The sequence below is a fragment of the Zonotrichia leucophrys genome, chromosome 6 (genome assembly GCF_028769735.1).
Source record: "Zonotrichia leucophrys gambelii isolate GWCS_2022_RI chromosome 6, RI_Zleu_2.0, whole genome shotgun sequence".
NCBI lineage: Eukaryota > Metazoa > Chordata > Aves > Passeriformes > Passerellidae > Zonotrichia > Zonotrichia leucophrys.
In genome coordinates, this window is record NC_088176.1 from 5660658 (window position 1) to 5674283 (window position 13626).

At 47.0% G+C, this 13626-nt stretch overlaps 1 protein-coding gene across 1 annotated transcript in view; it reads right to left on the reverse strand.

Moving 5' to 3' along the window:
• The window catches only part of GRK5 (G protein-coupled receptor kinase 5), a 153248-nt gene extending 144449 nt beyond the window's left edge, over positions 1-8799 (reverse strand). Inside the window, exon 1 of the mRNA XM_064716289.1 lies at positions 8487-8799. Coding sequence (XP_064572359.1) covers positions 8487-8538 — 52 coding nt within the window. The 5' untranslated portion in view covers positions 8539-8799. The remainder of the gene's footprint in view (positions 1-8486) is intronic.
• Positions 8800-13626: the final 4827 nt, after the last annotated feature.

Here is a 13626-nt window from a genome sequence, read left to right on the forward strand (position 1 = left end):
AAACCTTACATGTGGCCAGGAAACTGACATTTAATCCAAACTAATTAAATGTGTTTTAAACAGCACATCAAAGACTTCTCAAATTCAAAGGTGGTGTCAGAAACAGAAGACAGGGAAAATAAACTAGACAGAGAAGTGGGAAGAACAAAATACGGGAATTTTGGTCTAGAAAAATTTGGACTATTCCAACAGGGAGAGGAAATAAAATCATCCAAATTCATTCAGTGGGAGAATGATGTTAGGAAAAAGGGATGGCTTCAGGAGCACTGGGAACCAGAAAACATAATCTAAAAAGTCATCATCCTCCACACCCACACAAGGTAAAGATTGTCTCTTTGAGTAGTGAAGCAAAAGAGGTATTGTATGAAAAATACGGTAACTTCTAGAACTTGCAACATAACCTCAGCCTACCAGGAAAAGCCAGGCTCATAGTGAAATCATGCATTCAATGGGACCCAAGAGAATACTCCAGCAAGGCAAAAAATAGCTGCTCCAGCTTATTCACCGCCCCTCTGGCATCCTGGGGACAACAGGGAGCTCCACCAGCAACCTCAGCGGCAGAAACTGCCCAGAAATACCCTGATAAAACACCCTGGGGGTCCTGCCCCTTCCCCAGGGCCTGTCCCCACCACAGGAGCTGTCCTGGCTGGTTTTGAGGAGGGGCAGGGTGAGGAGCAGGTTCAGCCTCCCTGCCTGGCCAAGGAAGCCACCACCAGCAGGGAACTCCAGGGCTGAATGCACAAAAGCTGGGCTGGGCCATCCAAGCTGACAGGCTGGGAGAAGGAAAGAACAAATCCTGCTCAACTTGGCAAAGACTGTAACTGGGGAGGAACAGAAAGTACCTGGAAAAAGGAAAACTGTACAAAAGGGATTGCATGAGTGAAGGAGATGGGAGTAAGAAAAAAAATATAACAAAGATTTCTTGGGCTCATTAAAAAAAAATTCTAGAGAGACAGACCCATAAATGGAGTCATTTTTACACCAAAATGTTTCATACCTTAACAAGTACATGGCAGACCAGGGACAGGATGACGTAGCAGGCCTTTCCCAGTGGCTTCCAGTAGTTTCCCCTTAGCTCCATCCGTGTGGTTTTACTGCCTGGAGTAAACTGTGGTTTTACTGCCTGCTGCAGTGAGAGCTGGCTGATCCCTGAGCACAAACAAGCTGCATTTCCAAGCAGCCAGCAGAGCCCATGAAGTCCATGGGACTACTCATGCATAGCAAACACATCCCTAGGTGCTGGAAATGATGGATAGAGACGTTTTTCAGCCTTGGCTGTACCACCAGAAACTTCTCTGTGAATAACTATTCTCATGCTGGAACACAGACAGCCTTCACTATTGGTATTATTTGCTCCCAGGTCTGAATTGAGGCTTGAGTATCTGTGTGTAATTCTGCTCCTTTCAGCCTGCCCTTCTTCCCTAAATAACTGCTTTTAACAGTTTTTCAACTATCTCTGAAAGGACATATGAGCCAGAAGCAGCTGAGCCAGTGGAACAGCTTCATCCATCTTCCTCCTCACCTGTGTTTTGTTCCATCCTTTCATTTTTAACAGGCAACTTGGTGCATTTTTTTTAATTAAGTAAAATACCCATCATCTTTGCAATATTTTCTTTAGATTGTTTACTTTAATTTTGGTTTCCCTACTTAATCTTTTTCACAAAGCCGTACGCATTTTTAAATCTTCCAAGGAAAATAATTACAAAGATAATCCAGCTGAGTGTAATCAAACTGCAGGGTTCTGTATTTTCCTGGCCTTTTAATTTAATTTCACATCCTGTGGTCTTAAAGAAATATTAGGATTATATCATCTTGTTATTGTTTAGATTACATGCCAGTAAAAATAGGGGGTAACCAATTATTTTCTTCCCCTCTGCCACACAAAAAACTCATACAGCACACAGAATATTTTCAAAATAAAGATGCAGGGGAAGATCTCAGATGAGCATGAGTTAAATCCCTAACTCCCAGTTTTCTGCCCTGCGTTTATTTGGTTGGATTTTTACATAAGCACAGTAACTGCTTTGATAAAGCAATCTGCTTTTAAAGTTTTTCAGTGCAACAATATGGATCCTGATGTGATATTGTAGCTTTCCCTGGATCCATACAAACCAGAAGTCATCCACAGAGTAACACTGGCAGAAAATCAGCGTGGGAGAAGAATCAGTCAGCTGAACAACAAAACCACAACTGATGTCTCTACCCATGCAGGAGGACCCTGCGCCATCCTGGCAGCCAGTTTTGAGGTTTGTGGGGATCAGAACACATCTGCAGCAAGTCTGACTACACAGCTGGGGCTTCAGACCCCTCCCTGCAGGCACCCAAGTCCTCAGCACACAGGTCTCCATCCTCTGAGCTGGGTACAGATCTCTGGCAGCTCTCAGCTGGCACAGCAGAACCTGGAAAGGGAGCTCATTTCCAAGCCAGGATGCAATTGTGGAGTCTTTGTGGTGTGTTTTTATCCTGCTGTCCACAGGTATAAAGGGAAAAGGAAGCAAAATCAGCCACCAAGCAGGTGTAACACCCACAGGGCCTAAAGCAGCAAAGTCAGAGCTGCTGGATTCCTCTTGAAACATTTTCTCCTTCAAAACGGGGCAGCTCATGCCAACCCAACTCACTGGGGACAAAGGCTTGGACAGGTAGGGCTCATCTTGGGGTATGGCTGTGTTTAAAACTTTCATTCTGCAGCTGTTTATCACAAAGACACATGGGTTGGTTTGGTCCATGTGCTGCTGCTCTGGCAACACTCAGCAGAGCATCACTAAAACCACCTCTTTTGGGTGTTTTTGATTAAAGTCTCAGAGTATTCTTAACTAAGACAAAAAAAGAGTCATAAAGTTATGTCAATGTCTTGTATAAGCACTGAAAATTCTTTTCTGAGTGGATAATTTCAGCAACACGAAGTTAAAACCTTCTCAGAAAAAGAACACACTGATAACAGAGACAGGCAGTCTCTTCTTAGATTTATTATTTTGCACTTGAGGAAAGCAATCCCATGAGATTAATGGAGCAGATGTAAGTAGTTCTACTCAAACCTCCACAGTTAACATTTGTACTAAAAGTTTTACTACATAATAGGTTCTCTGTGTTAATAACCTGGCTCACTACTAAATATTTTTAAATGCCTACAAACCCAACAAGACAGATAGCAATCAGGCCATAACAGTTCCACCAACAACACAGGAAGGAGCAGTGAAAAAGTTTGGATGGAAGAGCTCTTGATTTCTCCAGCATTGCCACATCCCCAGCCCTGCTGCCCATGTCTGCAGACTGGAGAACCCCAGAGTGGGCACCAAGGACACAGCTACGGCTCTACCTTGCTCTGCATCAGCCCTGCTATCAAAAAATATTAAAAAAACAACCTAGGAAATATATTTCAAGCCAGTTCTACACACTCACATTTGTCCTAAGCCAGGTGTGGCTGCAGAAGTAATTACCTTCTCTAAAAAGAACCTTTGATGTGATTCAGACTTGCAGATTCTTTTCACAAAGGCCTGAAAAATCCTCTTTTCTGAATTTCCTTGATTAAAATGTAATGAGATAGTCTTGACTCTTCCAGGTACCTTTTTCCCCAGGAAGAAATGGTTCCAAGACACTAATATTTTTAAACTACTGCTTGAAAGCACCCTGTTGCATCTGAAGCAATGGCTGACTCCATTCTTGAAATACTTTTTTTTGAAAGTTATTACAGTGGTGAGCTTCTCTTGAACTCCAAAAAGAAAATTAAACTGAGACACCACATGGAAGCTTCCTTTGCTCACAATGTTTGTCATACAAGGAATGTTGGGTTTACTTCAAGGGATGGAGGACAGGACCTTAGATTCTGCATTCAGTGCACTGGTAAATGAAGTTGCAATAATCATATTCCCCATAGAGTTTTGGCTGCCACTACAGCCACCTTCTTTCCTTCAAAATATGCTTTTCATTGTTCTCCTGCCCTTTTTCCAACTGCTCCTCAGCCAAGTTCTTGGAAAGCAACCACGCTTCATGTTTAGGATTTATTGCTAGTCTTCTGCCAGTACGGACACACACAAATCTCTCCTGTGATCATCCTGCAAAAGCAAGCTAAAAATACAGCAATTTATGAACATTTTGCATGTTATATGCCATCAGTGTGCATGCATCAAAAAATTGAGTGCATGAAAGGCCTCCCCTTTTGACTAGGCCAACAGGAGGCTCTGCTTGGGTGCCATAAATAAGCTTATTTTAGAATTCCAGCCTACCTAAAAAGGGAAAAAAGCATTTGCACTGTGTTTCAGTGGTTGAAGATTTTTTTTTTCCTTTTACATGGTAAATTCTGCGCTTTAGATACTCTAGGTTTGACAAAAAACCACAGTTCATCTTCCAAAGTGGCTGCTTTAAAACTAATGACTAAATTAGACATCAGAGTTATCATGAGAACTTCAAAGTGGTGAGAATTGTCTGCACAAATTTTTTAAGGATTTTGCAATTTTAGAGTCAAGTTGTATTTCAGTTTTGAAATGTGTTTTGGGTTATCTGAGGAAGCTCATGCCCACAGAAGCAGCAAGAAACACCAGGGAAGGCTGATTTTATGGCTGGGAAGAACAGTTCATGAGGAAGAGTATTCAGGTAATCACCATGCTTTGGTCATGTTTTCAGACCCTATTGTTTATTTTTATTACAAAGACTGTAGTTTAATTATCAGCCTCTTTGAAAGACTTGTCTTTTGACAGGCAAGAGTAGATTCAAGACTGCGGATACAACTGAAATTCTGGATTAGGATTATATCAATTCCTCTGAGGCCAGGGAGACTCAGTTCTTGGTCTCTGCTGGCTCCTTGTTTCTGATGATGGCCTCTGTCAAATCACAGATTTGGAAGGTGACCTGGGGCTCCCTGCCCAGCCTGGATGGCAGCTGGGGGATCTCCAGGGCCCATGGCTGGGGGGTTCTGAGCCTCAGCCACCACTGACTCAGGAACACGAAGGCTGATGGAAAGAAAGATCAGTGAATTGGCTTTAGGCTGCCAGAGGGCAGGGCTGGATGGGATATTGGGAATTGTTCCCTGGGAGGGTGGTGAGGCCTTGGCACAGGTGCCCAGAGAAGCTGTGGATCCCAATCCCTGGCAGTGCCCAAGGCCAGGTTGGACAGGGCTTGGAACAGCCTGGGACAGTGGAAGGTGTCCCTGACCATGGCAGTGGATGGGATTTAAGGTCCCTTCCCACCCAACCATTCTATGATGCCATGAAGATCCAGATAAATGTTTTATCACCTCATAATCTGGGGTTCTTACTCAACCCAAAATGACTGCAATTGTTATTGTTTTGATTTTCTTTTTATGACTCTCATCTTTCTTGCCTTCCCTTCTTAGCTTATTCTTCTCCCCAGGCAATGCTAGATAGTTCCCAAATACCTATTTGGTTCCTATAATTAAACCAGATGTATTTTCTGTTCAGCCTGAAAAGGGATTAGTGATTTGTGAAATGGGACTTTGCATTCAAGAAATGAGAAATTACAGCTGAAGAAAAAGCATAAATTTACTCCTAATAAATAATGAATGGACTTTCAAATGCAGTAAATCTCCATTCTTGCATGTTCAAACTGACAGACTTCTGAGTATAACAAGTAACTTATGTGTAATTTTGTGTCAAAAACCTTCATATTCTGCAAAAATATTAAAATTTCCTGAAATTTATTCTCTGCTCAAAATTATTCACTGAAATGCATTTTTGTATGTGAACCACATTTACTCTTTTTGTTGCTCTAATAAGATTACTCATGTATCACATGGCATCAGTTAATTCTGGGTGTGCTTCTCATTGTGATCATCAGGATTTAAGTGCAAGTATTTGTGTAGCAGTTATAAAACTTGCCCCCTGGTATTTCAGCTAAAAAGCTCACTTTACATCTGGGGTGAAGGAACTTAGACAAGGGACTACAGGGAAAAAAAAAAAAGCTACCAAGGCCAGAGCAAGAGTTGCAAAATTTAAACCAATATTTGCTATGAAACATTTGTGGTGGCCACTCAGCCCTACTTCTGACTCCCTGAAATGTCCTCACTGCTGGATTTCACACTGCAGCTCTACCTAAACCCCCCCTTGACACTCCCTTTGCTACTGAGAGTAGGTTTGTGCTCCCCTTGCAATTCTGACAAAACTTCTGCCTTTACTGACATTTGCAGAGTGGTTCCATCAGTTTTCTTCTCCTAACATTAAGGACCACACTGCAGGCACCAACCAGCATGTGACTGAGCTAACACAGCTTTTGATTTTGACTTCACCAGTGGAAACACACAGGCACATACTTGGCTTAGGCTACACATTTCACCCAGCTAAATCTGTTGATGGAGTCTGCAGAACCTGGAACAAACTTATTTTTAGATACCATAATCTTCAATATATTAACTTGCTTTTACTCTTGGTCTTACATATGTTGTCTGCCTTCTTCATCTGCAAAGAAAGCCACCTTCATTACTCACTGCAAATTTTAAAACAACTTTACCCACAGCAGCCTGCAACAATAACTAAAGTGTGGCAACCTATCTCATACAGCAATAATACTTGTGGCTCTGTTGTCAGGTATATCATTTGCCCTTGTTCTTCCTTTGAAAAAATTTCAAATCCCCTCCAAAAAAAAAAAAAAAAGCTTTAAAATAAATTAGCACCAGGCCTCCAAAAATGTTGTTGGAGATTCATACGTGGTATAAAGAACACTTGCAATGTAGTTTGGAGGAAATCTTGATAAATTTCTGCCATTGGGATTATAGCTAACAGCTTCTTTAATGCAATTCTAACACAATAAAGCAACATGACTGTAACCATCTTCCTGAGAATGGTAGAAAAGGACCATAAAACTGAGCGGCACATTTAAAATTACTTGCAAAATATCAGCTCTCTGTAAACAACACACAATAACTGTAATTAATACCAGTCCTTTAAAGTATTCCTAAAGTCTGCTGAAATCTAAACCAGCATTGTATGACTGGTAACAGCAACTGCATCCTAAACAACATATAAAATGACAACAGAAAATAAAATATCTCCATCAGAAGTCAAAAAGTTATAATTCACTGATCTGCTGAACACCTTTGCCCTTATTATTATTTGTAGAGCTTTTTTGGGACGATCTCAGGACTTTACTCTTTAGCTAAGCCTCAAAAGTTCAACAGCCTGTGAGTTATATAAACACTATTCTACAATTTGAGTTATTTTCCCAGCAAAAGGATCGCTCCAGGGGCGGACTATTTGAATGATCTCTCTTAGGAAATGAACGCAGCTTTACTCGCAGCTCCACAGCTTCGGAGTGGCCGGAGCTGAAGCCCACCCAAGCGGGCAGGCAGCTCCAGCGCTCCGGCGGGCGGCGGAGAGCAGGCTGCAGGTTGCACCGCACCTAAAAACGCTCCAGCAAGTGCTCTCAGGGAAGAAACTCTGACCAAGGGCTTGGAAAAATGCCTTATTTTAAGCAGCAAGCAAGTAAATAAACACAAACATAAAAACGGGCTGGAGCAGACAGAAGGCGATCGCGTCTTGGCAGCGATGCCGCAGCCGTAGGACGTGTTGCTTGTGCGTGGCGCTCCCGCTCCAGCCGGAGAGATGCTCCGGGCGGACGGGGCTCCGCGGGGACCCCGAGCCCGGCGCCGCCGTGCGCAGCGCCCCGCGGCCGCGGGAGGATTTCCGCCAGCGCGGGGAGAGGAAACCGCGTCCGCTCCCCACGGGGCGAAAGAAAGCGCCGGGAGCCCGATCCACCGGTGGCTGTCGGGGTTCGTTCCTGCGAGCCCTCGGGGTCGGGACGGGGATGCTGGGGGAGCCCCCGGGCAGCCGAGGGCGCCCCGCGCCGAGCAGCGGCGGCTCCGCGGCGGCGGCTCCGGCATCGCCCGGAGCATCCCCGGGGCTGCCCGAGCGCGGCGGCGGCCGCGGGGGACAAACCCCGCTCGGAGACCCCCGCGCCAGCCGCGGGCAGGGCACAGCCCCCAGCCCCTCCGGCCGGCTCCGGCCGGGGACAAACACGCTCGCAACAATGGGCATGTTTGCAGCAACATGATCTCACCTAATAACGCCGAATAAGGCAATGACTGTACGGGGAAGCGATACGATCCTGCCGGTCTCACCACACGGCGCGGAAAGCTATTTGCAGATTTGCTAAGCCCTTTTGAATGAATGCATCTGCAGCTGACCTTTAACAATAGACGCTGAAATAGCACAATCTGTGGGACCAGATTTGAGGGGGGGAGGCGGGAAGGGGGAAGGAAGAGATGGGTGAATATTGTAATCTCTGCAATCTCATTCACTTCCTTTCCCAAACCCCCGCGCACAGGGAAAAACAGCGGTATTTTCCTTTTCGCCGGGGCTCCGTCTCAAACAAGCCGTTTCCAACGCCGGCACAGCCACATGGCACCCCGACAGCCGCCGCCGGCGGGACCGGCGCGCATCCCCACCGGTGCCCGCCCGCATCCCGCGGGCATCGCTCCGCGGAGGGGCGACTGCGACAAGGATGCTCCAGCCCCCTCTCCCCTCCCGCCGCTCTCTCACCTTCCCTGGCTTTCAGCAAAACGGTGTTGGCAACGATGTTTTCCAGCTCCATTGACGAGCTCGGGCAGCGCAGGCAGCGGCACTGCAGCAGGACGTCACTCCGAGGTGCGGAGTCTCCGGGCGACCACCCGCCTCCTGCCCCTAGCGCGCTGTCCCCCCGCGCATCATCCCCGCCCGCCTGCCCGCCCGCTCCCCCGCGCTGCCGGGCGGAGGCGGCGCTCCCCGCACTGCCGGCTCCGCCGCGCCCCGCTACTCCATCCTCCGCCCCGCCGGCTCCCCCGGTGGTTTGAGGGCTCGGGCGCTCCTGCCTCCCTCCCCCGGGGGTGTGGCACCGCGGAGCGGCCCCGCAGCCCCGCGCAGGCGCCGGCCCCGCCGGGCCGGGCACGCCGGGACGTGTAGTCCTGGGGCGGCCCCGCCGCACCTGGCGCCGGTTCCGCAGCCGCGCAGGGTCCGCAGGGAGGGACGGCCACTGTCCGCCTCGGGGAGGGCGAGAGCACGGGCAGGGGCACGGACGGGCGCCGGGCAGAGCGTCCCGGGCCGTGAGGATGGGTGTTCGCCGCCGGGGATGCTCGGGGCTCCCGCGGTCCCGGCCCCGGCGCTGCCCTGGTGCCGCGCTCCATCCCGCCGTACGGGGCTCCGCTTGTCCTGCCCGCGGTCCCCAGGGCTCCCCAGCCCGGCTCTTCGTGCGTGTCACCCCCCGCAGGTGCCCACGCTCGTGGGAAGGGGTCGCCGACACCCGCAGACGTCTCCCGACCCCCGCCCTTCTCTTCGGGACCTCAAAAGCCCCCGCAGAAGAACCCGAGAGAACCCCATCTCTCCCCCACACCATTGTTTTCACCCTCGTAAGGAACTGTGTGAAGCATCAGCCACTTGTGGAAAGTTTGTGAATTTTAAGCGCTAGATTACAACATGAGCTCTCCCCTGTCTACATAGGACAGATGCTCATGTCAGCATGATTCTGATTTTCCTAGCAACGGGGTAGATCGATTCATCAGGTCAAGCAATGAAAGAGAAATAAAAACGACCCATTACTCCCACTGACACTCTTCTTCCATCTATATTTGCATTGATTAAATCCACATGAAGCAAATCAAATTAACATGCACCTTCTTGTAAGTGGAGCACAGACACTACTCTTTTCTTCTTTTTTTTTTTATTGTACCAATTTATTTCTTTCCACAGCTACACAGAAATGGCCTGCAATAGCAGACCTTGCAGACTGCCTAGAACACATTTTCTGAACATAGGAAATAGATGAGAAATGCATTTAATGAATAATACCTTGCGGGTAAAATTGCTACAATAAATGCCTTTTGTACCTGATTAAGTGTCAATGGTTTGACCTTTGAAAGTTATTTTGCATAGCAGGTGGCATTGCTATGAACAATATTCCACAGCCTTTCTCCTGGAGCTTCAGAAAAACATTCAGCTTTCAGAGCCATTCCATGTTGTGGTTCCTTTCTTTGTAATACAAGTTCTATACAGCGGCAGTTGTGTCAGTAAGTACCGGAAGATTTTTCTCTGATTAAATAATTCTTGAGGGAGAAATTGCTTCCTGGAAACCAGAGCCTTAGCACTGAGATGAGGCTCCTAAGGAGCATCTGCCCTGCTTGTTGTTTGAACTCTTCTGTGCAAGCACTGATGTAAACAGACCAGATTATGCTCAGTTCTAAGTGCACTTCACATCCCTGCCCAGCCTCCCACTAATGATCATCATAAGGACAATTCAAACATCGCAACAAGGCTGGTGGTCGGTGGAAGACAGAACTTTTATTATACAGAATGTTTTTAATGCCACAAGCAACTCCTCTCCAGAGGACAAATGAAGGCATGTGTCTAAGTGCCCACTTTGTGAAGCACCACTCACTGCAGCAGCACTGGGATATTGCTGTGTCTGCTGTGCCTCAGGATGAGACTGGTCAGTGGGATTTACCTTCATGGGAGACTCCACAGGGAGCACTGACTGTGTTTGGTGAGTTATTTTTATAGAGGTGCCTGAATGGAGAGGGCAGATCTTGAAGAGCTCACGTATGAGTTGCACTGGAAATCAGCACGTGCATCCAACAGCTGTACTGCTCCTCTTATCTCATATCTGTATGTACCTCGAGATATGTGGAGTCACCCACAGTGCTGCCCTGTGGCACAAAAGCATGACTCCAATGTGCTGATGTTGCCCTGTATAGTTTCAAATATTTAATGCCTGAAAGGGCAAACCTATTTATCAAACGAGTTACGACAGATCTGTCAGGAGTTTGGAAATGCCACGGAGCTACCTAGTGTTCGTGAGCGGCGCAGCTCCCGCAGGCTCCTCGATCCTGGCAACGGGAGGCACGCTCAGCCAGCTCCCGAGGGAGCAGGGACAGCCAGGCAGCAGCGAGTGTGCTGGGACACAGGGGTTATTCCAGCTCCTGTGGGAGCAGGGATAGCAGTGAGTGTGCTGGGACACAGGGGTTATTCCAGCAGGAGCAGGGACAGCAGTGAGTGTGCTGGGACACAGGGGTTATTCCAGCTCCTGCGGGAGCAGGGATAGCAGTGAGTGTGCTGGGACACAGGGGTTATTCCAGCTCCTGTGGGAGCAGGGATAGCAGTGAGTGTGCTGGGACACAGGGGTTATTCCAGCTCCTGTGGGAGCAGGGACACGGGTTATTCCAGCTCCTGCGGGAGCAGGGACAGCAGTGAGTGTGCTGGGACACAGGGGTTATTCCAGCAGGAGCAGGGACAGCAGTGAGTGTGCTGGGACACAGGGGTTATTCCTGCAGGAGCAGGGATAGCAGTGAGTGTGCTGGGACACAGGGGTTATTCCAGCTCCTGTGGGAGCAGGGATAGCAGTGAGTGTGCTGGGACACAGGGGTTATTCCAGCTCAGCTCTGCTACAGGGCTGCTGAGGGTCTGCAATAAATGTGTGTCTGACTTACACATCTACGTGGAGAGCAGCGATTCTGACTCCATGCCTATTGGGAAGACCAATGAAAGGGGTTTTTTTCAATATTCTTATGTTAACTAACAAAGTCCCCCTTGTTTCTAATAAATATGACTCACTGTGGTGCACTGGGACATGGAAGGAGGTGTGCTCACTAGCACTCACTAGCACTACTTTGAAAAGCAAAATCAAGGTGACTAGTGTGTAGCTCCACATTAGTCCTCACTGCATCTTTCTTTTCTACTGCATTGTTAAAGCCTGATTAAAACCCTGGTATATGACACAGGCCTGAGATGGATGGCCCCTTTCATGGATGTGGCTCCCATGTGTTTCCACTGCACACAAAATCCATCAGTTGGCTTTTGCAGAACCCACTGCAGCATTTGGACTCTTACCTCATGACTGCTTCACAGCTGTCAGTAGCTTCTTTCTCATGTCACCTGGAACAACTGGTTCACAAAACCAACAAAGAAAATTAGGAAGAGGTAGATTTATTTATATCCATTTTCTCTTGTGGTGACACAGTCCTTTAATTTCAAGCTATGTCTGTACCTGATTTAATGGAACAGTCTGTGAGTGAGGGAGAAGGAAACAGGAGACCTGTAAATCTGTTCCACTGCTTATCTGACTCTATTCACTCTTGTAAAATGGTGCTGAAATACCTGGACTCAAAGACAGGGTGGCAGGGAAGGAATGCAGGGAAGGAATACATGTCTCTTTTGCTGGCCTGAATATCCTGATTCAACACTTGAAGGAGAAAAAGGAAAATTTAGTCTGAATCATATGCAGAAGCAACCAGTATTGGAAGGAAGAAAAAAAAAAAAAAGGAGAGGCTACCCAAAATTATTTCATATTCTGAAAAATGTGCTTTCTAAGGTGCTTTAAAAACATGCTTTAAAATTTCCATCTGAAGTCATTCAGGAGAGGCTGCTAAAAACCTAAAAGTGCTGAACATCAGGGTAAAGCAGGGCTGGCAGCCATCTTTCCTTTATGGCAAAAGCGAGGTTTGTAAATGAAACGCCAACACCGAGCGAGCCCCAAATGCATCAGTGTAATAGGAACAGGGAAGCAGCGAGGCTCAGTGTGATATTCTGAGCCACTCAAGGATGACTCATCGGCAGGGTGGGCTCGCACAGCTCCAGCCAAACACGGCGGCAACACACCCAGTTTGATCCTGGCTCCAGAGAAAGCGCTCGGCCTCAGCACGGCCGCCTGCACGGCCAAGGGCAGGACCCCCGGTGCAGCAGATGTCAGAAAGGCTTTTACCTACACTTATCAACTGGAAACATACCCTAACAGCAGCTATCTCCTCAATCCACGTTCTGACACTTAATTCATGCAGTACAGCCCGTTCATTATTAGCCCTAAGCTGGATTGTGCTTGGGGTTGCTTCTGAAACTTATTGCTACGAACGGGTAAATTCTTTCTCCTGCTGAGCTTGGGTATCAGCAGGTGGGAGCACACAGGCCTGTGAGAGCATTTGCAGGCAGCTGGAAGATTTTCCAGCGCCCCTGTGTGCAAGGACAGAGGCTGCCATCTACCAACAGTCACGGGGTGATGCATCGTGTTGCCGAAGCCAAAGTTTTTGCTTTGGTTTAGATAAAAATGTTTATGCCTCTATTGTTGTTTTTTTTTTTTTTTTTTCCATTTCCCAGCCTCTTTTTCAGTTATCTATTTCCTCAAGGTAGAGGACAAATGATTGTTACAGCATTTGAGCACATGGAATAACATAACCTTCTAGAAATTGAGCAGACTTTATTTTTAAACAAGCAGACATATGTATCCCATACTCTGCACAGAATTTGCCACTCATTGATCCACAGCAGCAGTTCTGGTTTGGGATTTGCGTATCCTTTTCATCAAGTTTAGAGAGAAACAGCTACTTTCCCCCTAAAATTTTCTTGTGGGAACAATGATCTTTCAAACAGCTCTTTAAAATCTAACTTACAAAACAATAATGGAAATAACACACAAGCATTGTTTGTATTCTTTATCATCTGATCTTGTAGTTTTTCACCAGAAAGACATAGTTAACTATTTCCAGATATGAAAAGACAGTCACAAAATGGGAGCAGGCACATAAGTATCCTCACCAAAAAGAACATTCACATCTCCCATTATCTATTCAAGTGCGTTATGGACTACTCTGCACCTTGTATAGCAGCTTCTCCTTAAAGCCTGCTGAAATCCCTGGAGAGTCTTTCAGCAACTTCACATGTC